Below are 26,075 nucleotides of genomic sequence, written 5' to 3'. Positions count from 1 at the left end.
CTGCCCAACCAAAGAGAAAGTTAATTACTGGCTTTGGTGCATTGCATTCCTGGCTCTGCAGTATTATCTTAACACAGAAGGCAAGAGAAGGCAAGAAGGGGCTGAAAGAGCCATCCTTCAAAAATACACTTGGGAGAATTAAAAACACAGATGTTCTTCTCTGGGGCCCTTGTGACTGGTCAGATCCTCTTGCCCAGATCCTAAGAGGGCTTAGTGAGAACAAAAATGGTGGTTGTGAATGTGAACACATTAATTGGTCTTTCTTCTGTATCCAAAAGTCTAAGCCTTTCTGAATGGAGTCTTTCAAGACTCAGCTCAGATACTACCTTTTCAAGGAAAACTTTCATGACCTCTCGGCCCCCAACCCCGCCACACACACAACTATGCCAGCTAGACCTTAGATCTTCCTTAGCATTTCCACACATAGGTATTACCCCTCATGGACCAGCCTCATTATCAGCTTCCCTCATGAGCCTGGTGGGCACTTGGGGTGTCTTTGGCACATTGCAGGCACTTTATAAATAGAGATTTCTGAAGGACTGTAATATATAGCTTATACAATTTTCAGAATATGAATTTAAGGGAAAACATAAAAGAAAAATATCCATGGTGTACATTTAAATAATAATCATACATAAAAGAAACTTCACATATTTAAACAGAAAAAGACTGTCTTATACTAGAAGAGAAACACATATATATCCCACAGGGTATATGTAACACCATACATTTGCCAAATTGCTAAAAGAGAGTACTTTGCCTAAAGTTAACTCTCAACTCTACCCACTAAAGGTGGGGAGGTCCATTTATTTTTAACAGTGAGGAGCATTTCAGAATAGAATGTTCACACACACACGTACGCACACACACACAGAGAAGGCACATAATTTGAGCTACTGAAACCTTGAACTCATTAAAGCTTTAGTCGTTGGAATGCATCCTCCTAACTTTGCAAGATTATTACACTTAGAGAGCATCTGAGATTGCAGTCAAATAAAACTTAGGTTGGTCTGAAAAATGAATTCGTGTACATAATTATCATTCCGCTACATAGTAACAAGGTATCAGACATAAGCAATTCATGTAGGTTATTTTAATAATTAGCACAACTAAGTTACTTTCCTTCTCCACCTATGGCTTAATTTATTCTCCAATATGTGTACAAGTGTCTGTGGCTAGTGTGTTCCCCACATCATGGATTATTAATGCCAACCACACACACATGTAAGCACAGGCAGCAAAAGATTAAAATCCCGTGCCCCTGTTTTGCCTGCCTCTTCACACCCCCGCCTCTGCTGTGGCCCTGAGTCATGCTCCCCAGGACTCCCAGGCTCTCTGCCTCTCCATTGTCTCTCTTTTCCCCAACCTGCAGCGGAGGATTCACATTGGATGGACCTAAAACATACAATTTAGGGTTTCTTATTTTCAAAAAATAATATTAAAGTATGAATTTGGCCGGGCACAGTGGCTCACACTTGAAATCCCATGTGAGCTTTGGGAGGCTGAGGCAGGCAGATCACAAAGTCAGGAGTTCGAGAACAGCCTGACCAACATGGTAAAACCCCATCTCTACTAAAAATACCAAAAAAATTAGCCAGGTGCAGTGGCACGCACTTGTAATCACAGCTACCCAGGTGGCTGAAGCAGGAGAATTGCTTAAACCCGGGAGGCAGAGGTTGTAGTGAGCCCAGACCATACCACTGCACTCCAGCCTGAGCAACGGAGCAAGACTCCATCTCAAAAAAAAAAAAATTATTAATTCTAAATTAGGTAGAAATAAATATTTATTTAAAATGAGAAGTTTCATCGAACTGAAAAACAAAATAACAAACATCACAAAACCCAAGGGGAAAAAACTCAAATGTATTAGATAGTTCTGGAGCACTGGTCCCTGGACTGCCTTCTGACCATGCCATAACACATTGGAATGTTATCAAGATAGGTTTTGAAATGTTTCCTGGGTATCTTCACCAATAATATGGACTAGACAGTTCATCTGGAATTTTGGACTGGGTGTGGTCTCACTCAGTAACTTGGAAATTTCAATCCTTGTCTTTCCTCCATGACCCACATGTATCCAGGGGCAGCCACGGTAAGTTGACATGCCCAGCACAATATGACATCAAGCACTACACCTTCAGGTCAGTACAGCAGGTGGATGGCAGGAAGATGAATGGAAGCCACTCCAATGCAAGGAGGGCTAGCCATTACTTTACCAAGTGATTGAGAACCACACAGATATATTTTCACACACTTTCCCCTTAGCCAGATCCAAAAATGGCCTGTAGTCACTCTAACTCTTCAACAGACAAGTGTGACTGAGGCAGGTTAAAATGGAAAAGTCAGAGGATGTAAGCAGTTGTGGTTAACATGTCCTACTTGTGCAAATGTCACCAAACGTGACCACATGAACACATCACTAGGGCTTCTCTAGAGCCTGGGAAGGAACCCAGGCATGTGAGGGACCCTGATACTTAAGCTTCATCAGCTTCTTAGTAATCCCGCCTCTGCCTTCCTCCCACACATCCTCCCATGGACTCCAGTCCCCAGGCTTCTGGGTCCAGCAAGGCAATGAGGCTCAAGGCACTGAGCACTATGCCTTAGAGCAGGCTGGACAAACTGTAAAGGAAACAGGAAGAATAAATCACACAGATGCCCTTTGCCTTCAAGTCTTATGACAAAGGGGGATGGAAGGAGAGGTTAGAGTTCTGAGCAAAGTCAGGACTTTGAACTCAAGCAAGTGGACACCAGCTCATTGAATAACCATGAGCTAAGTGCTTCACATGGATTCCTGCTTTCATCCTCACTACTACCCCAAGGAAAAGAAGAGAGGGAAAGAGAAACGAAAGAAAAAGAGGAAGGAGAAAGGTGAGAGAAAAGATGAGGAGGAAGGAGAATATGGAGATGAAGAATGTAAAAGAGAAGGAAGAGAGGAAGAAGAGCAGGAGGAGGGGAATAAGAAGGGGGAGGAAGAGACACAGAGGAAGAAGTAAAAGAAGAGAAATCGACCAAACGACAGAGAAAAAGGGAAGGGGAAGGAAAAGGGCAAAGAAGAAAAGGTAAGCTGATGGAGAGAGAGAAAAGAAAAATGAGAACGTTTATTCTGTGAACTCCTCTCCCCTAGGAAGCAGCAGTGTTTATCTTTGGTGTCATAATAAAATTAAAAGCTTTTTTTCAGACTATACACTCATCCTCTTAAATTAGAAAGAGTCACAATTTCTTTTGGCTCAGTTCTGCAAAATGCAAGTTGTCATGAGCTCACTATTAAAAAAGGGAAAAACAACCTCGCAGGATGGCTGTCACTTCAAGCAAATGCCCAGTGAGCCAGACATTTGGTCGCCGTCCATGTTTTCCAGCGGCATGTGAGCCTTTCACCCAGACTTCAGTCACATGCCAAGCTCCATGTCATGTCCAATCTTCAAAATCTTTTGTACAATTCCGACACTTGCCAGCGAGACTTGAATTTTTCTTTGTTTGTCTTTTAACTGACACTCCTAATTTTCTTCCAAGAAAAAAAGAATAGCAGAAAAGTTGACAATATCACTTAATCTGTACTGTACATGTTAAGACTATTCAGAAAAGTGGAAAAATTATAATTCACAAATGAGTGGCTTGAAGTGCCAATTGAACCTCAGAAAAATTAAATTCTTTAGGAGGAATTCCTTTAATCAGAATCAGAAGCAGACTCTGTCATGGAAGTCCTGGAAACTCCATTATTTCACAGATTTGCAGACTCATAAAATTCATTATCTATTGTCAGGAACTTCTGGAGGTCACTCAATGAATCTCCAATTTACTGGGTGAGACCACACCCAGCCCAAAATTCCAGATGAACTGCCTAGTCCATATTATTGGTGAAGACACCCAGGAAACATTTCAAAACCGATCTCAATAACATTCCAATGTGTTATAATCCTCTCTTTTAGGAAATCCTTCATTACTTTCAAAGATATTGCTACTGCTCTACGTCCTTTATGAAAATAACAAGATCAATATCTATATGATCTCAAAAAAGAACAAAAAGAAAAAAGAATTAAGGAACATTCTCTCTCTCTCTCTCTCTTTTTTTTTTTTTTTTTTTGAGATGGAGTCCTACTCTGTCACCCAGGCTGGAGTGCAATGGCGCAGTCTCAGCTCTCTGCAGCCTCTGCCTTCTGGGTTCAAATGATTCTCATGCTCAGCCTCCCCAGTAGCTGGGATTACACATACCCACCACCATACCTGGCTAGTTTTTTTTTTAGTTTTTAATAGAGACAGGGTTTCACTGTGTTGGCCAGGCTAGTCTCAAACTCCTGATCTCAAGTGATCCACCTACCTTGGCCTCCCAAAGTGCTGGGATTACAGGTGTGAGCCACTGCGCCCAGCCCACATTCTCTTCCATAAATTAACTTGTCTATACCTTTTTTCAATCCTTTAATGATCTGTGTGGACCCTGTACGTAACGTGTTCTCTGCGACCCTCCGATGTGGGTAGAACAACTAAACACCTGACTCTCGTTGGTGGCGGCCAAATGAAGTATCATTTTACAGTGCCTAGAAACCTGGGAGGCCAGACTGCTCCCAGTTCTATAAAACCTGTTTGAGAATTAAGAGACACTCCATCATGTCCTAGGCTGGGTAAATGTAAAGCAACAGTGTAATTCTAAGGCAACTGACAATCCCCACTGTAAGCAGAAACACAGCACAACCCCCAGGAGCAGTGGCAACTGTTTGAGAAGGCTCAAAAGAGAGCTGGGGAACTGGGGTGGTCGGGGCTGCATGTGACGGGGAGAACACGGTGTGGGATAACACGGGTTGGTCTTGGTTCACTGGCCATGGCCAGTCTCTGCTGCCTCTGTCTCTCCTTCTGCCTCCTTACCTCACTCCTGAGGCTCTCACCTTTCTCTCTCCCTGTCTGAAACACGTATCCTGCTCTTAATTGGGAAACCAGTAAACATTTCTATAGATTTTAATCCTGAAACAGTCTTGAAACCTTAGAAACGAGTCTCAAGGAGCAGACCCACATGAAGGGAAGGACTGTGAGCCGCAGTCCGTGCACTGTGCTGCCTTCGGGACTTCCACCACCGACAGTCTCCGTGACCCGTTTCCAGTCGCTCCACCTCTGTGAACCAACCTCATCTATTAACAGAGCGGTTGAACTAGATGGGTCTCTCTGGCTTAAACATTCTGTGATTTCGTTTCTGGAGAAATTTCAAGCACTGGTAGAGAGAGAAGAAACTGAGAGGCAAGAGGTATGATTTGGACTCATCAAATTCAATCACAGCTGACTTTCCAGTCCCCCCACCCCCCGATCTGTAAGCCTGCCTTTGGGTGTGTGGCCTTCTTGCAAGACGGCAAACACGAAAAAGTTTCCACACTGAAACCCAAACCAGACCATATTGAGGGTGCCCCATAAAGTGCCGTCTTTCACTAAGATGATAAAGGACAAACGTTGGCGGAGTCAGAGAGGCTGCTCCCGAATACAGGCCTCCCCATCGGCAATGCTGCATCAGCTGGCACCTAACATTCAGAGTATGAAAAAGACTTTTGCTAAAGCTGGCTTTTGGGGGTTTATCATGATTACATGTTAAGAGCCTGTTCTCCAGGTCCTCACTTTCCTACCTTGCTAATCTTTCCCACTTCCATCCTTAGGCCCAGTGTGAGACCTCACCATCTCTTTTTCCCATCTTCTTTCCCCGATACCCTTGATTTCCTTGCAGGTCGATTTCGCTGCCCCTTTACTAGGATCTGTTCATCCTGGTTATGCTTTCCTTTGTGAACCCGCTGGACCACATCTCAAAGTTCCCCAAAAGGGGGATACAAAGACTCAATAAAATCAAAAATAATGCTCACCCTCACCAGCCTGCAGTGAAGAGCGCGTGGAACTAGGGTGGCTGCAGGCAGAGAGACAGGGAGAAGAGCTGCCTCACACTGTGGTCAGGATGGTGAATGGTGCAACTTTTCTGGAAAGCATCTTAGTAATATAGGTGAAGAGCCTTTACAGTGTGTTTATCCTTTGACCTAACCTTATTTCTTTTATTCTGAAGAAATAAAAAAAGGTTTAAGCAAAGTATGAGTCAAAAGGCAATCCAAACAGAGGAAAAAGGGCTGTTACCTTATGAAGTCTATGATTCTAAGAACTAAAAACAACTTGGCTTAAATAATAAGCACACAGACCTTGCACAGTGGCTCATGCCTGTAATCCCAGCACTTTGGAAGGCCGAGGTAGGCAAATCACGAGGTCAGGAGTTCAAGACCAGCCTGGCCAACACAGTGAAACCCCTGTCTCTACTAAAAATACAAAAAATTCGCTGCGCATGGTGGCAGGCGCCGGTAATCCCAGCTACTTGGGAGGCTGAGGCAGAAGAATCGCTTGAACCTGGGAGGTGAAGGTTGCTGTGAGCCAAGATTGCCCCACTGCACTCCAGCCCAGGCAACAGTGCTAGATTCTGTCTCAAAAAAAGAAAAAAAGATAAGCACATAACCAAAAAAACCTAGGAGCGGGATGGCCTTAAGGGTTGGGAAATTTAGCAGTTCAAAAATGTGACCTGACATACAAGTTCTGTCCATGCTTTTGCTCTTCCTCCTCCAACATTGGTTTCACACTAAACTTGGCTCCCCGGTGGCCAACAACACCAAACAGCACTTTACCGGCATTCTTATTGGTAGCCAAAAGAGATGGAGAAAGCCCGATTTCACATGGCTCTTCCTTAAAAGCAACAAAAGACTTTTCCTGGAAGCCTTCAGCAAACCTCTCATTGGCCCACATTGGATCACGTGCCAATTCCTAAATTAGTTACTGGCAGGGAAGTGAAGAGAAGGGGAGGAGGTTTTTACCCTTAACCAGTATGCCTACCCCTGCCTACTGAGATCAAAAGTATTCCTAAAAGTATTGCTTCAGTTCTCTGGAGAGGGGTGCAATGTTTGTGAGTCACTCACCACTTTTACCCCAAGAGCTAAGGTATAACCAAATAAAATGGTAGAGCTGCTTAGGGAAATGGCGAGTAATCCAGTCTTTCTGTGCCATAACTGACTTGTGCAAAAAGAGATTTGGAAATTTAAACTTAAGAACTCTCTCTTCCCAAGCCGAAGCCTTTGGGCACTTAAACTCTGGTCCTTGGCTGGGTGCAGTGGCTCCTGCCTGTACTCCCAGCAATTTGGGAAGCCAAGGCAGGTAGATCACCTGAGGTCACGAGTTTGAGACCACCCTGGCCAACATGGCAAAATCCCGTCTCTACTAAAAAATACGAAACTTAGCCAGGTGTTGTGGCACCTGCCTGTAATCCCAGCTACTTGAGTGGCTGAGGCAGGAAAATAGCTTGAACCCAGAAGGCAGAAGTTGTAGTGAGCTGAGACTGCACCGCTGCACTACAGCCTGGGAGACAGAGCAAGACTCCATCACAAAAAAAGAGAAAAAAAAAGTCTGGTCTTTATATGTAAAAAAAAAAAAAAAAAAAAAAAAAAAACCTGATTTTTAAAAACTAAATAATAAAGAGTATAAGGTAATAAGTCACATGATAGAGATAATGTATTCTTTAAAACTTTACAGAAAGAAGAAACCACACAGCAGAGAGCAGCTGGAAAACACCTCACAGAGAAGAGAGAGCTTGCATTGGTGTTTGATTGAAGGACAAGAGAAATCCATTGGTAACTTCCCTCTGGCTCTGACCTCTGATGCAGTTAAAGCAAAGCAACTTAGAACCATGATCTAGGGAATGTATTCAGAGAGAAATGGCTTTATGATGTCTTCACTTTGAAGATGCTATGATTTTAGACTGTTCTAGAATACAATGATTTTTGGTTGCTTCAAACTTCTAAGAAATGTTCCCCCTGCTGAAAATTTGCAACATTTAAAAAACTCCTGCACAGAATCACAGCCCACCTTGCTGTTCTTTGCTAAATAAACAAAATATTTTTTCCCAGTTATGTTGCTCTCCTTTAATTACATGCAGTTTTAAAACTAGCGATAACTGATAGTCCTGTCCTCGTATTTACTGGCAATGTATTTAGGTCAATCCCACCTCCAATTAGAGAAACTTAGAAAAAGGAAATCCTACAGTGAATTGCCATATGCTTTAAATTTTCAGTAACTAATCCTCAAGGATGACGACTTGGCAAAAAAGAGAACTGGACCAGCTCCCTGAAAGGTCCATCACTTCGGCCCATGTTAATTGATTGGCTTAAAATCACAGTGCTTCCAGGTTGAGAGACATACTCAAAACAGACCATTGCCCTCAACTGGAGCAACATGAAAAGAGGAAGGGCTTTGTGTTTGAGACAAACAGCTCCTATACCTGTCAGCTTTCTGTAATAAGAAAGCTATTTCCTGTCACCATATAGGTCACCTTCTTATTGGTAAAGCATGATGTAGCTTGGAAATTCTTTTCCTTGTTTTGTTGAAATAAGCCAAGTTCCAAGAAATCTCCAGAGGCATTTCTACAATACCTCAGCCATGGAAGCATGAATCCTGAAGGGGTGGTGAGTGCTGGGTTCCACTCTCTCTGCACAGCTAAGCTTAGGGGAGATCATCTTTTCATACAAGATGCATCCTGCTTTTGTGGGCCTCTTGCAGCCCTCATGCCCTCAGCTGATCTGTACAGAATGAAGTGCGCTGGAGAAGCCCAAAGCCATCAGCTGCCCATCCCTCCAAGAACTGTCTCTGAGTGTCTAGTATCATGGAGCAAGAGGAGAGAAGAAAAACAAAAACCAAAACAAAAAGCCCAATCACTTTTCCAAGAGCAAGGTGAATGCTGGGGAAGGAGAAGAAAGGGGAGGGAGAGGGCTAGGTACCATCTCCAGAATCTTCAGAACTGCTTGGATGAATCATTACCTATGATCTGCGGGACAAGAATCTGATTTTACTCATCATCCAACAGAAATTTTTCTTACTGCCTCCCAACATCTGAAATCCAACTAACAAACATGTGCCTTAGGAACATACTGGTCATCTCTTAGAGGCATTTGATATACATATTGAGTAACTAGAAAACACTCGTTCCGTAATACACACACACACACACACACACACACACACACGACCTTGTCATACAACACTCCCACACAAGAAAAGCGAAATTGCTGTTTGATGAACGTGAACCCGTGGCCGTTTGCAGCAGTCGGGAGTCCTGCCAGATTTAAGCACTAAGATGGGAAATGAGCCCCAGGGGTTTCCCCCTGCCTGTGCTGCGATCCTTATTTGGTCAAACTTCTACCTATGCCCTGGCCTCGGAGCCAGCCAGATAGCGCTGGACCAGAGCAGAGGGAGCGAGGCTGCTGACGTCCCATCCCGAAGAGATGAATGGAATTCCAGGCAGCTGGAGTCATGCTGGCTTGGGACAGTGGCTTGGAGACCAGACTTCAATGACAGAAGCACTAGGCAGCGGCACTCACGGCAATGTGTGCACCCACAGAAATGTAACTCACACCTCGATTTCAGGAGCCGAAAAATGAAAAGAACGTTTAGGGAGGAAAAAGGAAAATACAGTAACAAGCAGAGGGTCATTTCTTACTCTATGGGTCTGTTCTGTAAATAGTTGAAGACTCTGGAGCCAGATAGGTCTGCAAATTCTCCAAACAGGAGTCACGTTAAGAAGCACGAGTGGGCACAAAAACTGTTTTCCAAGACACAATTTCAATGTGGCTCGAGGAAACTGGATACGAGTAAGTTTCCTTAAAATTCGAGTATCAAGTCGCTGTCCTCCCCGGGCCCCTTGATGAGAACACGCACACCGCCCCCAAGCGGCCGGCCGAGGGAGCGCCGCGGCGGCGGGAGAGGCGCCCCCGTGGGCCCCGGGCGCCCGCGGCAGGAAAGCGTTCGAGGGCAGCGAAGACAGCGCCGCGCACCACCCCGCCCGCCCGGCCGACGCCGCGCTCTCCTCCCGCCGGGGCGGCCGTGCGGCCAGCCCAGGACCGGGGCTCAGGGGACGCGTGGTCTTCACCCCACCGGGACGGTGGAGGAGGGTCAGCGAGGGCCCGAAGGGCCGCTGCTTGAACGAATGGCTCTTTCGGGGTACCCTGCGCCCCGTGGGCCCATTTTTCTTTCCACAAAACGGGGCCCGTGTCCCACGTACCCCTCTCAGCCCTCGCCCAGGCAGTCCGGGAGACCGGCTCGCCCGAAAGCCCCGCCCCACCCCGCGGGTGCTGGGTGGTCGCCGCAGCCCCGTCCCTGCTTGGGATGCTCGCTGACCGCCCCGGGCCCGCGTGGCGCAAGAGCGCGAGCGCCCAGCCCGTGCGCGCCAAGGCTGCGTGGGCGGGCACCGACTTTTCTGAGAAGTGCCAGTGCTCCCAAGCCCCGACCCCCGCCCCCTTCACTTTCTAGCTGGAAAGCTGCGCGCCAGGCAGCGGGGGGCGGAGAGGAGCCCAGACTGGCCCCCTCCCGCTTCCTGCCAGGCCGCCGCTCATTGGCCAGAGGAATCCCCAGGAATTCCAGAACCCCTTTAAAAGCGCGCGGCTCCTCCGCCTTGCCAGCCACTGCGCCCGAGCCGGCCTGCGAGTTCAGGGCTCCTGCCGCTCTCCCGGCGCTACCTCCACTCCGGACGCACCGGACGCCCCCCGCCTCTGCAGCCCTCGCCGCCCTCGCCCTCGTCCCCGCTCCCGCTCCCGCTCGCTCCGGTCCGCACAGGTAAGTCGCCTCCGCCGAGGACCAAGGCTGCCCGGACCACCTGCCCGGAACGCTGAGGCTTCGGTCCCTCTCGTGGACCCCGGATCCCACACTCTTCATCGCTCACCTGCTCCAGCCCGCCCCTCTCACCCGCTGGGGGACTTTTCAGGACAAAGCTCCAGAGCCATCCTCTCCAGCCTTGGGGTTCACAGACCACCTCATCAGGACACCCCAAGATTTCCTTACTAGTCCTCGTTAAACCTTTGTATCGGCAGTCCAGGAAAGAGTCTGTACTTTCCCGTACCCTCCCTGCAACCACTACAGCTCCTGCTCTGGTTCACCTTCGACTTCCCAGAAGCCCCCAAATTGTTGGTCTTGCGCCCCCCACACTTTAAAACCAGCATCTCTTTCCTCCACTTCTCTCTCTTTCTCTCTCCCTCTCCTTCTCTCTCTCTCTCTCTCTCTCTAGTAATCCTGTTGTCCTTCATTTCAGCAAACGCGGGATCAAAGAGGGATGGCCCCGGCCCCATGCCCAGCCAGGTTTCTTTTTCTGCCCACCCTCCCTGCCTAGCTGATCTCTGACCCTGGGCTCTTGTGCTTCCTGCTACAGGATCCCTGCTGGGCACCAACAGCTCCACCATGGGGCTGGCCTGGGGACTGGGCCTCTTGTTCCTGCTGCAAGTGTGTGGCACCAACCGCATTCCAGGTGAGTTTGTGTGGCACCTTTAGGGGAAGGAGGGATGAGGATGAGGTGCTGGCTACCCAAGGTGTGCCCCCTGACATGCTGCCCTCTCCCAGCTCCTTTTCTCTTGAGCCTGACTGAACATCAGGAGGCAGCTTCCCTCTGATCCTGGTGTTTATTCAGCTCTTTCAGTGGTTGCTAGGGGTTTCCACCCCAGCCCTTTCTCCCCACCCCAAAGGACTCAGCCCCCTACTGCTGGTCCCAGCCTCGAAACCTCACTATGTGTTCTCTCCTAACAGAGTCTGGGGGAGACAACAGCGTGTTTGACATCTTTGAACTCACCGGGGCCGCCCGCAAGGGATCTGGGCGCCGGCTGGTGAAGGGCCCTGACCCTTCCAGCCCAGCTTTCCGCATTGAGGATGCCAACCTGATCCCCCCTGTGCCTGACGACAAGCTCCAAGACCTGGTGGACGCTGTGCGGGCAGAGAAGGGTTTCCTCCTTCTGGCCTCCCTGAGGCAGATGAAGAAGACCCGGGGCACACTGCTGGCCCTGGAGCGGAAAGACCACTCTGGCCAGGTCTTCAGTGTGGTCTCCAATGGCAAGGCGGGCACTCTGGACCTCAGCCTGACCGTTCAAGGAAAGCAGCATGTGGTGTCTGTGGAAGAAGCTCTCCTGGCAACCGGCCAGTGGAAGAGCATCACCCTATTTGTACAGGAAGACAGGGCCCAGCTGTACATCGACTGTGAGAAGATGGAGAATGCTGAGCTGGATGTCCCCATCCAAAGCGTCTTCACCAGAGACCTGGCCAGCATCGCCAGACTCCGCATCGCAAAGGGGGGCGTCAATGACAATTTCCAGGTGAGCCTTCTTCTCTGAGCCCTGCTATATGGGATCATCTGCTAGACAGGTGACCTGCCAGGAGGGCTACAGGAAATCCTGAATGTACACTAAAGCGGCAGTTCTCGGATTTTAGGCAGCATGAGCATCACCTGGAGGGCTTGTGAAAGCTCACACTGCTGCACCCCAGCCCCAGAGTTTGGGATTCTGTAAAACTGCAACTCGATTGGAAGTACCAGGTGATGCTGATGCTGGTGGTCTGGGAAGCACACTTTGAAAACGACTCAAGGAAACAAGAAATGGTTTTCCTTTAGCAGTCAGCCTGTTCAAGCCTTAGATACTCTTTAAACGCTTAAGAAAATAGCTTACTTCAAATGCATTCCCCCAATTTTAATCTTGTTTGAAATCGATACTTTCTATGGGCAGAATCAGTGCCACTTAATTGGAGTTCTCATGGGGATGCAGCCAGTATCACACAAAAGGTTAAAACAGTAGTGAGTTGTTGCTGTTACAGCTTCTTCTGTGCCTTAACTTCTAGATCAGGCATCCCCAAACTACGGCGGCCCCCTGAGGCCATTTATCCAGCCCCCCGCCGCACTTCAGGAAGGGGCACCTTTTTCACTGGTGGTCAGTGAGAGGAGCACAGTATGTGGCGGCCCTCCAACGGTCTCAGGGACAGCAGACTGGCCCCCTGTGTAAAAAGTTTGGGGATGCCTGTTCTAGATCTTTGCAACTGTGGCTTTGAACTCCCACATTTAACTCTTTGACACTGGGTCATTATATCCTCTGGGCTTAAGATCAGATTCCATTTCCTGTGTACCCAAGTCGACTGATAACTGAATCCTTTATAAATACTCAAGACTTGGCAGAAGTCACAATTAAGATGTTGAAGTTGTTTGGCAATTTATGTTGGTGTGTTATTTTGACACAGTGATCTTAAAACAGCTCTCTGAAGCTTTTAGAATGTCTATTGTGTGCTTTTCCTAGCACAGAGACAGTCCCCCTCAAACCCATCCCCACACCTTCTCAGCATTCTACATGTAATGTGTGTCCTCTGCCCACAGGGGGTGCTGCAGAACGTGAGGTTTGTCTTTGGAACCACACCAGAAGACATCCTCCGGAACAAAGGCTGCTCCAGCTGTGAGTACTCCTTTATCGTTAGGGCACATAGGGAGATTGGGGGAATTCCACTAAAAACAAGCAGAGGAATTTAGCAATAGTGGTTTTAAGTCAGTTACCCCCAGTAAGATCATTAAGCATACAAAAGTGACCTAAAGGGGTACTGTGCACAAACACATACACACATGCACACATACAACCCCTCTACCTTCATCCTTCATGCCAAATGAAATGTCTTAGACCACTAAGAACTCAAGAAGCTGGTGGGTAAGAGCAGCTGAAGTTTTCGTTTTGTTTCTTGGCAGCTACCAGTGTCCTCCTCACCCTTGACAACAACGTGGTGAATGGTTCCAGCCCTGCCATCCGCACGAACTACATTGGCCACAAGACAAAGGACCTGCAGGCCATCTGCGGCATCTCCTGTGATGAGCTGTCCAGCATGGTCCTGGAGCTCAGGGGCCTGCGCACCATTGTGACCACCCTGCAGGACAGCATCCGCAAAGTGGTCAGTGGCGGGCTGCACCCAGCCCCTTAGCATCAACCCTTGAAGGTTTATCACAGATGGTCCCCAGGTGACTGAAAATGGGGGTGGGCGCTAATGATATTCTCTCCCATTCAGACTGAAGAGAACAAAGAGTTGGCCAATGAGCTGAGGCGGCCTCCCCTGTGCTATCACAACGGAGTTCAGTACAGAAATAACGAGGAATGGACGGTTGATAGCTGCACAGAGTGTCGCTGCCAGGTAAGGGGTCGTCACAAGCCAAAAGAAGAATCGACGGCTTTTGTTTGAAGCCACAGCTCTAGGGAAGTACCCAAAGCACCACAGAGATTCTTTTCATGTTTCATGGCCTGATACCAAAATGTTTTTTTTTTCTTTAAGGTGCAATTATGGCATCCATAAATTCCTCTTTAGACTCTCAGATGGTTAATCAAAGTATTAATTATACCACAGGCTAAGTATCTAAGAGAACGAATCTACTAAGACAACTGAATAATTTACCTACCTTAGTTCAAAGACTTAAGTGTTGAATGTCAGGTAAATAAAACCTGATTGGAATATTCCTTTTTTTCCCCTCAACCCTGATTTATATTCAGCTTTGGCATAGGTTCTTCTGGTTAAGTACCAATTGTTTTTCAAATCACTTAGCCTGACACTGTTAGGATGTTACTGTCCACTTAGCTCAAATGGCACTGCCAGCTGTGTGTGTTTCACTCTAGCATCCCCCCCATGCCAGTGGCCAGTGAGTTTGGGGGTTCACCTGGCTTATCTATTAATAGCAAAGCATTTGTATTAAATACAAATCACGGATGACTGGTTTTGGGAACCAACTTCATTAAATTCCCATTCTTTTCCAATATAACGTAAGGACAGATCATAGATCTATAGATGAGAAAAACTGCTTAGAGATCTTCCTTCCTGCCCTCAAACGCATAATATAAAAATGTAAAAGTCCTGGCTAAATTTTCTGAGTTTGATTTCAGACACAGATTGGACCCACGACGTCTGCTGGTTCCCCTTGTATAAATTCTTCGTACTTTAACTTCCACCCTTGACGAAGTAGCAATTAGAAAGAACTTTCCAACAAATGGAGTGAACGTAAACTAGCACTAGAACTGTCTACGATAGTGGTGGCTGCAAATACAACAGACAGTTCTTCCACGAAAATCATTCCACCAGAGCATTTACAGCCCTGACCATGTTTTGGCTTGTAAAGGATATGTTACAGGATGTAGACTTCTGTGTGCAACATGCTCAGCAGCCCGTTCCCCTCTCGCTCTCTTGCCCTGCAGAACTCTGTGACCATCTGCAAAAAGGTGTCCTGCCCCATCATGCCCTGCTCCAATGCCACAGTTCCTGATGGAGAATGCTGCCCTCGCTGTTGGCGTAAGTTCCTCAAATGGCTTAACTATTCTTCATTGACTAGGTTGGTTCTATGTACATCCTAGACGGCCATGCACAACACTGGAACCCCACCCCCATCTCCGTCATGCTTTCATTCAGTTCTTGCCACAGCAGCTGGTTAACTGACAGCTTATCTGCTGTACAGAGCCAAAAACTCCATTATGGGTACATCGTAATTACCCATCTGGATTGCAGTAACGGCAGTGAACATCTTGGTATGGCTCATTAATTCTGATTTTTTGCTTTGAGGAAAACAGATGAATATGTGGCAGCAACAGCTCTAAGTTGGCTGCTCTTATAATGTGACCTTAGTAGCGCAGAGTTAAGAAAAATCTCACCAGAGATATTGACAGACTTAACTGTGTGAACATTGGCCTGATGGGACCTGGAATTTTTTGCCCCTTTTATCTATAGGGATAAGAGGGCCTAAGAGAATAACAGTAATTTGAGCTCCAGAGCACTAAAAGAAATAAGGCACAATATTGTTGCATGGCACCTTATCCCTGGCTTTTGTTACCAGTAAAATTAATGACTCTGCTGAGACAATATTTAATGTAGTAGGTACACATTATAAAAGTGATTCATCACAACTAAGATAAGGATGAAAACAAAAACAGCACTTGCCCTTCACACACACACACACACACACACACACACACACACACACACACCCCCTTGTCACAGCTCAGAATAACCCATTCCATCCAGGGATCATATTAGCGATACTGGCACTGTAATGATCATTTGTACATCTATTTCTGTTCCGCATTCACTTGAGATGTTAACAGGAGCAAAGATAGCTGCGGGTAGCAGATTTCTGAACCTGAATCAGGGACTGCTAAGAAAACTCACAACTAATGACCAAAGAAAATAAGTTCTTTGTCTTCTGTCTGATATAGCTGATGGGATTGTAGCCGTGGTGCCTGGGCAGATGGTAAACAAACACGTTGTCCTCTGATGACAGTATGTGCAGAGAAGGCCCCAAATGCTGGGGTGAGAGGAACAACAAACTGACTAACCTCATGGCTGAGTTGGAGCCAGAGCCAACAACAGCTCGGCTGCCTTCAAACTCATCTGTCAAACACATGGCATGCGGCTCCCCTGACAGAAATGACTCCTATAGGCTTCCCATACTTGCGCATTTTTGGAAGCATGAGACTGGAAATGCCTACCCAGATCTCTCAAGTCAGTAAAGAAAAACTCATTTGCAATGCTGAGAGGAGAAAGGAAAAACAATGAATAGGAGAGCAGACACTGTGGGAAGCCTGGGCTGTACTGAGCCAGGCAGAGCATCTGATTACCCCACTGCTGCACACATCACGACCCGGGATAAACCCCTGGGCCGCTGGCCTAACAAATATGCTGCTTTTCATCCTGTGAAACTGAAACTTTGTGCCCTCTCATGTTACGTTCTAGAGAGCTCATGTACAGCACAGTGACCATAGTCAATAATACTGGATTGCATGCTTAAAACTTGCTAAGAGAATAGACCTGAAGACAATCACCCAAAAAAAGTAACTGTAAGATGACAGAGATGTGTTAACTAGCTTGACAATGGTGATCACTATATACGCACATACATATACAGACATCACATTATACACCTTAAATGTATCTAACATTTGTCAATTATACTACAATAAAGCTATAAAGAAAGAACGATATTGTTTTTCACCCTCTGGCGAGTGGAGGGCCCTGAACAGAGCCCTCTGAAGAACAGCTGGTCCTAATCATCATGCACCCAATGAACCTCTGTTTCCCCTGCAGCCAGCGACTCTGCAGACGATGGCTGGTCTCCATGGTCGGAGTGGACCTCCTGTTCTACGACCTGTGGCAATGGAATTCAGCAGCGTGGCCGCTCCTGCGACAGCCTCAACAACCGATGTGAGGGCTCCTCAGTCCAGACACGGACCTGCCACATTCAGGAGTGTGACAAGAGATGTAAGCATTTTAGGCTCTTAGGGATGTGGAGAAATGGCCTGTCCTTGTCATCACCAAGGGCAGCACCACAGCATGGACGTTATGAACACAGGTTCTAGGATCTCTGGATCTCAATCCCATCTGCTTAGCTGTGCACTCTTGAGCACAACTTACCCTCTCTGAGGCTTTTTCCTCATTTGCAAGTTGGAGATAATAATAGTTCTTGATAAGTTTATCTTAAGCATTTTATTTAGATACTGCATGTAAAAAAAAATGCTTATAGATCAGTTAGCATTGAGTTTGGTTCATGGTAAGCACCCTGTAAACGTTAGGATATTAACAGCAACCCATAAAAGCAGCTAACTTATCCATTCTCTGGTAGAAAATGTTCCATGTTGACATTTGGGCATGTGGCCAGGAGCCAATTTCTACTGTACACTGGGTTTAGTCGCCATTGATCATATCCTGGAAATATTTCTGTGTGCTCCTGGTGAGGGCCTCTGTTTGGCTATCTCTAAGCCAAAACAATTTATGACCATCAGCTTTGTACTTTAGTTAAACAGGATGGTGGCTGGAGCCACTGGTCCCCATGGTCATCATGTTCTGTGACATGTGGTGATGGTGTGATCACAAGGATCCGGCTCTGCAACTCTCCCAGCCCCCAGATGAATGGGAAGCCCTGTGAAGGCGAAGCTCGGGAGACCAAAGCCTGCAAGAAAGACGCCTGCCCCAGTAAGTGTGAGCTCCGCTGCAAGGCTGAGCATGGGCAGCAGCTCTCCCCAGCTGGCCGCCTGGCATATGCAGCCTCCAGTTCAGTGGGTCATAGAGCGGGAAGGTTACCTACTAGAGAAACAAACAGAAGCAGAGTCCTGCATGCTCAGCAACTTCTTTTAATGAAAAACAAACTCACCTCTTCCCAGGCATTCTTTCCATGTGCCAGAGGAGCAGAGGTTTCTTGAACGGGCTTAGGAGAGTCTATGACAGGGGAGACATTTGAAAGTGGATCTTAATCGTTGCCTGTGGTTCATTTTCTTACAGTCAATGGAGGCTGGGGTCCTTGGTCACCGTGGGACATCTGTTCTGTCACCTGTGGAGGAGGGGTACAGAAACGTAGCCGGCTCTGCAACAACCCCACACCCCAGTTTGGAGGCAAGGACTGCATTGGTGATGTGACCGAAAACCAGATCTGCAACAAGCAGGACTGTCCAATTGGTAAGCCATGCCGCCCAGGATGAAATCACCTAACAGCTTGCTATTTTACTGAATGCTGCAGTCAGCATTCCAGGAGATCCCAGCTGTAGTTAGTCCTGAGTGGTTTGATTGCTCCAAGATGCAGGTGGACAACGTAATCCCAACAAAGTTATCGGTCACCTATACCCTATAATATCTTATACCGTGTTAACTGGTCAGTGTGGCAGTAACAGCAGCTTCGACCAACCATTCACTGTGCCTGTCTCCTCTCTCCTTGTCTCAGATGGATGCCTGTCCAATCCCTGCTTTGCCGGTGTGAAATGTACCAGCTACCCTGATGGCAGCTGGAAGTGTGGTGCTTGTCCCCCTGGTTACAGTGGAAATGGCATCCAGTGCAGAGATGTTGATGAGGTGAGGAACTGATGGGGCTCTGAGTTTCTGGATCTAGAAAAGCAGCTGACCTGTGTAGTCACTTCTTTGTGGCAGTGACGTCTAAACATGAAGCACGTTCTTATTTCCTCTGTAGTGCAAAGAAGTGCCCGACGCCTGCTTCAACCACAACGGGGAGCACAGGTGTGAGAACACGGACCCCGGCTACAACTGCCTGCCCTGCCCCCCGCGCTTCACCGGCTCACAGCCCTTCGGCCAGGGTGTCGAACATGCCACAGCCAACAAGCAGGTACAGTCAACTAGACACTAGACTAGCAGACCAGAGGAGAGGAGAGCTGTCCTTGACCGAAACACCTAGGAGAGGAGTAGAATTTCATACTCTTCACCAAATCGAGGAGATGAATATACCGTCTAGTTTCAGAAATGTGACTAGAACATCCATGGTAAATCCCGCTGGGGAAAAATAGTCTACCATATTTTAAAATGCTGCCCTGAGACGATGGGCTTTTAAATGCCTAGGTGCTGAGCAAATTCAAGAGAAGGAAACGCCAAGCCAAGTTTGCTTATAGCCTCAGGGAGAATGGGGAGGGGCAGAGGTAACCCACACTCTTCCAAAAGGAGCCTCTGTCTACTCAGAGATGACAGGAATCTCTACTCTTGTTTCCATGAGATCTGGGGATTCCCGAAAGCTCTGTGTAACAGCAGGATGGTGTGCCCTCAGGTGTGCAAGCCTCGTAACCCCTGCACGGACGGGACCCACGACTGCAACAAGAATGCCAAGTGCAACTACCTGGGCCACTACAGCGACCCCATGTACCGCTGCGAGTGCAAGCCTGGGTACGCTGGCAATGGCATCATCTGCGGGGAGGACACAGACCTGGACGGCTGGCCCAACGAGAACCTGGTGTGCGTGGCCAATGCGACTTACCACTGCAGAAAGGTAGGAGCTAGGTCCCTTGTGTGCCTCCAGAAAGATGGCCCATCACCTTATCGAAACACAGGCTAAGGAATTTTAGATACTTCACGTTTGGACATGAAACTGAAAGATTAAATCTCCCAAAGGTAGAAGGGCACTAATTCCTATTAAGTCACTTGGTGCCAAAAACATGAACAGAACTAGCTCTCTAGGCAGCTGTGTTCCATAGGCAACTCTTCCGTCCAGAAACCAGTTCAGTACTCTATTCAGATACCAGCGGAGCATGACTTGTGTTCACAGCATCTCTAAATCCTAGAGCACTGACACAAATTCTGCATGTGTATCTCCCAAGAAAAGTTTTATTTTTTTTGTCCGCCCGTAAAAAACATCTGCTGTTACTGAGCCGAATTCTCTTCTTCTATTTGGAATTCCAGGTACACACCCTCATGCATGAACTGAGCGAGGGGAACGCAACTGTAGCACTGACACGTTTTCTCTTTCCTAGGATAATTGCCCCAACCTCCCCAACTCAGGGCAGGAAGACTATGACAAGGATGGAATTGGTGATGCCTGTGATGATGACGATGACAATGACAAAATTCCAGATGACAGGGTAAAAACAATCTTCCATCCCTCTTTCGTCTTTGCAATTCAGCAACAGCCAGAAACACGTTAGGATTCAAGGAAACGACACAGCTATAGCAAAAAATGTACCAAATGAATACACAGGATAATTAGAAATATTCCTTGTGTTTCAGTATTTTAAGGCTGTAGATGTTGCCAAGAGAATTTTTAAACAAGGGTTTTGTTTTTCATCAGACCCTCTTTTCTCTGCACCTCAGAAATTACAATGCATAAACAAATGACACTTTGTTCCCTAGATTCATTGCAAATGTCATATCGAAATCACAGTAAAAAAAATTGACTTCGGGCATGCTAATCGCCATCTCACTAACTCCTAACCCACAGGGAGCCATTTTTTTTATGTCCTTTTAACTTTTGTAGTGATCATTTTATAGTGAGTACTCAATTAGCCTGTCCACTAAGCAGAAACTAATGATTGCAGTTTTGCAGTTGTAGACATACTATGCACATGGCTTGAGGCTCGAGCTGTTTCAAGGCCAACATTGTTAAGTGCGCCGTTTCTTCTCTTTGCAGGACAACTGTCCATTCCATTACAACCCAGCCCAGTATGACTATGACAGAGATGACGTGGGAGACCGCTGTGACAACTGTCCTTACAACCACAACCCAGATCAGGCAGACACAGACAGCAACGGGGAAGGAGATGCCTGTGCTGCGGACATTGATGGGGACGGTAAGGAGCTGCCTGATCAGCGGGCCCGCGGGAGACGAGGACATGCACAGCTTTCCGCTGACTTCTGCCAAGTCCTGGTCATTACGCATTTGGGCGGAAACATGCAAGGCTGGAGAGCCCGCCTCTTATTTGTCCCTTGTTCTCTTCAGGCATCCTCAACGAACGGGACAACTGCCAGTACGTCTACAATGTGGACCAGAGGGACACTGACATGGATGGGGTTGGAGATCAGTGTGACAACTGCCCCTTGGAACACAATCCAGATCAGGTACGTGGACTCCTTTCAGAGTCTTTCAGTAAAGAGTTGGAATATCCCTTTCACCGCCTTTGAAAACTAAGCTTGACAGAGTCCAAACACTTTCATTACCATGGCCCTCTGGGTCCTCATCGCCAACTGCAGTATGTTCGCGTAAATTGCCCGAAGTGAGCTCCCTGCCCAGAGTCTCACAGAACTTTATAACTTCAGTCTTGTCTTCTACAAGAAGGGCTACTTGACTTGCTCAGCATGGTCTACCATTGTTGAGATAAATTATACGAAGCAGAGATCTGTGACTGACAACTGTTCAATAGTATTAATCCGTAAGAGATGGGAAAATAAATTATGCATAAGCAAAATAACCATCTTCATGGCTAATGATGTGATCTAGCTATAAGAAAATCATCAAACTAAGGATATGTCCAAAACCTGGAGAAACCCCATTTCTTTGTCATTCTTCAAAAGTTTCTGCCATTCCCAACATTCTTTACCCATGCTAAGGAGTGCTACATATCAGCATTACCTAGAACAGGCTCTCTGTCTGAAAGTATTTCTTTTTTGTATGTAATTGCCCATCATTTTCTAGGGATAAAAGTTAAGGCCTTTTTCCCCCTAAAATGAATTGTTCTGGAAGCTTAGAAACTAGCTTTGTTTAAATGGTAACTTTTTATAAGATTAAAGAAATGAGGAAAACCAGCTTCTCCCTCCTAAGATTTGCTCCTGTGAAGTCTTGTCAAGCAAAAAGCAATAGGATGAATGGCTCTGAGGCCATCAGGGAAAGGCCTGAATGATCTGGATTAGCTCTGCTGATCAAATGGTTTGAGAATCATTTATTTTGAGTTTGAAACGTACTATAAATTAAACTTCAATATCATTTAACTTCATTGGATGAGTTTTTGGTTCCTCAGATTAAATAAATTTTACAACAAAAGTCAAGCATGATGTAAAAATCGTATAAGCAAGGACCATAAATACTGGCAAGAAAAATTCCAGTTTGTATATAAATAGTCCCTAAGCATCCCATGCATACTGAATAAAGTACTCTGAGAAAAACTGTTTTGGAAAAATTTATAATTTAACTTTACCTGAGCCTACAGTTGACAGTCCTTATAGATTAGCTATATGAAATCAAATGCCTAAAAGAAAAAGCCAGAATCATCGATCCTGTCATACATGTTACCCAGACATTACACAGCAGAGAGCAGTGGTCTGTTTCCATCTTTTCACGACTTTGACAAGTTGGCATGTCAACAGTTTTACAACTCAAACCTTCTAAGGAAATTCTCTGGCGAAGTATCCAGAAAATTTCATTGAACATTAATATATAAACAGTTAACATCCTACCTCATCCTTAGCAATTAAATAACTCTATTTATTTAGAAGGTTTTGTATTTAAAATTTTTTTTAATTATCCCTTCTCAGATTTTTATAAGAAAACAAGGATAAAGAGGGGAAAAAAAACTTTTAAAATGTAATTGCTAATATAGCTATTTTTCTACAGGAGTATATAAATAGGCATGAAACCCCACTGGCCATATCAAACAATGGAGAATTTTCTCTGTTGTGGGGGCATAAGTTACCTTTAACATGAACAGTTTATACTATAATTTACTCTCCATTTACTTCTCTTTCAGCTGGACTCTGACTCAGACCGCATTGGAGATACCTGTGACAACAATCAGGATATTGATGAAGATGGCCACCAGAACAATCTGGACAACTGTCCCTATGTGCCCAATGCCAACCAGGCTGACCACGATAAAGATGGCAAGGGAGATGCCTGTGACCACGATGATGACAATGATGGCATTCCTGATGACAGGGACAACTGCAGACTCGTGCCCAATCCTGACCAGAAGGACTCTGACGGTGAGTCAGGGGAGCCCCTTCCTAAGAGAGTGACCGCTGGCATGGCTGTCTAGATGGAGGAAGTGAAAGCAAGGCTCAAAGCGTTTGAGAGGATGAAGGGACCAAATGCCAACTTTGACAAGATAGTGACATTTCTGACATGAGTAAACTAACAGCACTTAAGAATTTTGCTGAGCTCTTGCTTTTTTGACCTTAGGTGATGGTCGAGGTGATGCTTGCAAAGATGATTTTGACCATGACAGTGTGCCAGACATCGATGACATCTGTCCTGAGAATGTTGACATCAGTGAGACCGATTTCCGCCGATTCCAGATGATTCCTCTGGATCCCAAAGGGACATCCCAGAATGACCCTAACTGGGTTGTACGCCATCAGGGTAAAGAACTCGTCCAGACTGTCAACTGTGATCCTGGACTCGCTGTAGGTGAGTAGTGAGTTCTTAGGTCAAGAGGCTGATGCGTACATGGAAAGAAAACAAATGTGAGACCTGGCAATTGTACCCATCCCTGTGGGTGCTGAGGCTGTGTGGGAACATGACGGAGAACCTTCTGAAAGCTGCAGGTTTTAACCTGGCTCTGGGCTCATCTTCCAGGTTATGACGAGTTTAATGCTGTGGACTTCAGCGGCACCTTCTTCATCAACACGGAAAGGGACGATGACTATGCTGGTTTTGTCTTTGGCTACCAGTCCAGCAGCCGCTTCTATGTTGTGATGTGGAAGCAAGTCACCCAGTCCTACTGGGACACCAACCCCACGAGGGCTCAGGGATACTCGGGCCTTTCTGTGAAAGTTGTGAACTCCACGACAGGGCCTGGCGAGCACCTGCGGAATGCCCTCTGGCACACAGGAAACACCGCTGGCCAGGTAAGAAGCCACACGCTGCAAAAGAGGGAGAGTTGATGGGTGCTCGACAAGCACTGGGACGCTGTGCTTTGACCAAGATTCTGACCAGGGAGTGTTCGAGAGTTCCCAGCTTCACCAGCTTCAGCATTAAGCTCTGCTTTGTGAAAACATAATTGTGTTGAAAAGGGAGCTTGACCAAGAGTTGCCCCACACATCCTAAGGTGCCTTCAGCCTTTTCAAACAAAAAACTTCCCTCCTCTCTGTCTGCTTTATGTGTGCACTCAGTGGCACACAGCAAATACGAGAGGACTTGGAAAAATTCTACATTGCAGCCCTCTCCTTTAGATCAACTGGGCACCTTTCAATCACCATTCCTTACAGAATGAAATAGAAATCTTTTCCTGAAGGAGCTGTGTTTCACCCTTTCCTTTTCCTCCAGGTGCGCACCCTGTGGCATGACCCTCGTCACATAGGCTGGAAAGATTTCACTGCCTACAGATGGCGTCTCAGCCACAGGCCAAAGACGGGTTTCATTAGGTAAGATCGCACTAATTAAATTCCACTTACAGTCACACTGATGGAAAAACAGACAAAAAGTGTTCAATGGCAGTGTCACTCAACAAGATTTCTTTTTTCCCTGCAGAGTGGTGATGTACGAAGGGAAGAAAATCATGGCTGACTCAGGACCCATCTATGATAAAACCTATGCTGGTGGTAGACTAGGGTTGTTTGTCTTCTCTCAAGAAATGGTGTTCTTCTCTGACCTGAAATACGAATGTAGAGGTAGGAGGAACATTACCATGAATGTACACTGAACATCTCTAATTCACACTAATATCAAGGATGACAATTACGGGGGAGATCACCTTAAAGACTGTTTTGGAGACAGGGTTATTTCTATTTTACTTTTGAGGACGCAAGGACAAAAATGGAATAATGTGTAAGCACTGGGGCTTAGGAGTTCCTGTGGCCTTAGTAACAATATCAGTTTGCTTAGCATCTCTGCGCGTCTCATACACAGTGCAGACGTTAGCTGCAGAAAAGCTCCTATACAATTTGGACTTCCTCAATAATACTGTTCAACTATGTATTTATAGATCTTACACACTGCTTAGCGTTTTATTCATGCCATCACAGCACGAGTTATCTTTCACAACTTCTCCCTGCATACAAAGAAGGGAGAGGAATGTTGCTTTCATATTGGCATGTTAAATTAATGTTCACTATTAAACTTAGCTTTATTTCCTCCATTCTTTTTTACTCAGTGATTAAGTACTTGATGTATATTTACTGGGCCAAGGCCAGATACCTAAAAGATCAATTAGAGTAGAGAAAGATGGTTGATTTTACTCAAAAAAAGCTCAATTATTAATATAATTTTTGAGTCTGAATTTCTAAAATAAGATTCCCTGAACTTTTCACATTGAAAGCCTTGGAAAGCATGATATACGTTCTGGAAGGTCACACTATGTCAGTCTCCTGGCATTGGGGCCAGCTAATGAAATTAAATGCTAATGTGTTTCAACAATCTTAAATTAGGCTTTTGACACTAGAAAAGAAGAGCTAGTTCTAGGTGCTGAATTTATTAACTGACACTAAGATGCCTGTGCCTTTATGAATTAGTTTTCATTTGTATATTTATATGTGTTTATTTATTTAACAGATTCCTAATCATCAAATTGTTGATTGAAAGACTGATCATAAACCAATGCTGGTATTGCACCTTCTGGAACCACGGGCTTGAGGAAACCCCCAGGATGACTTCTCCTTGCCTTCCTTTTTTCTCTGCTTGCATCAGTGTGGACTCCTAGAACATGCGACCTGCCTCGAGAAAATGCAGTTTTCAAAAACAGGCTCAGCATTCAGCCTCCAAAGAATGAGAAGACATCCTCCAAGCATATAAACAATTGTTTTGGTTTCCTTTGAAAAAGCATCTACTTGCTTCAGTTGGGAAGGTGCCCATTCCACTCTGCCTTAGTCACACAGCAGGGTGCTACTGTGGGGCCATCTCTGAGCAGTGGACTCAAAAGCATTTTCAGGCATGTCAGAGAAGGGAGGACTCACTAGAATTAGCAAACAAAACCACCCTGACATCCTCCTTCAGGAACACGGGGAGCAGAGGCCAAAGCACTAAGGGGAAGGCGCATACCCAAGATGATTGAATGAAGAAAATATGGAGGAACTGTTACATGTTTGGTACTAAGTCATTTTCAGGGGATTGAAAGACTATTGCTGGATTTCATGATGCTGAC

The 26,075-nt window shown here is 46.1% G+C and overlaps 1 protein-coding gene across 1 annotated transcript; it reads left to right on the top strand.

Moving 5' to 3' along the window:
* Positions 1 to 10,515: 10,515 nt before the first annotated feature.
* Positions 10,516 to 25,658, top strand: THBS1 (thrombospondin 1). The gene is made up of 22 exons (XM_003935731.4): positions 10,516 to 10,599; positions 11,189 to 11,284; positions 11,560 to 12,119; positions 13,163 to 13,238; positions 13,523 to 13,722; positions 13,837 to 13,959; positions 15,009 to 15,102; positions 16,888 to 17,061; positions 17,596 to 17,772; positions 18,079 to 18,252; positions 18,515 to 18,642; positions 18,758 to 18,910; positions 19,343 to 19,561; positions 20,043 to 20,150; positions 20,696 to 20,855; positions 21,005 to 21,123; positions 22,746 to 22,980; positions 23,177 to 23,404; positions 23,573 to 23,844; positions 24,263 to 24,360; positions 24,467 to 24,606; positions 25,487 to 25,658. The coding sequence occupies exons 2-22, from the start codon at positions 11,218 to 11,220 to the stop codon at positions 25,492 to 25,494; spliced, it is 3,513 nt and encodes a 1,170-aa protein (XP_003935780.1). The 5' UTR covers positions 10,516 to 10,599; positions 11,189 to 11,217; the 3' UTR covers positions 25,495 to 25,658.
* Positions 25,659 to 26,075: the final 417 nt, after the last annotated feature.

The sequence above is a fragment of the Saimiri boliviensis genome, chromosome 2, assembly GCF_048565385.1.
Source record: "Saimiri boliviensis isolate mSaiBol1 chromosome 2, mSaiBol1.pri, whole genome shotgun sequence".
NCBI lineage: Eukaryota > Metazoa > Chordata > Mammalia > Primates > Cebidae > Saimiri > Saimiri boliviensis.
This window is presented reverse-complemented; position numbering and strand designations above follow the sequence as displayed.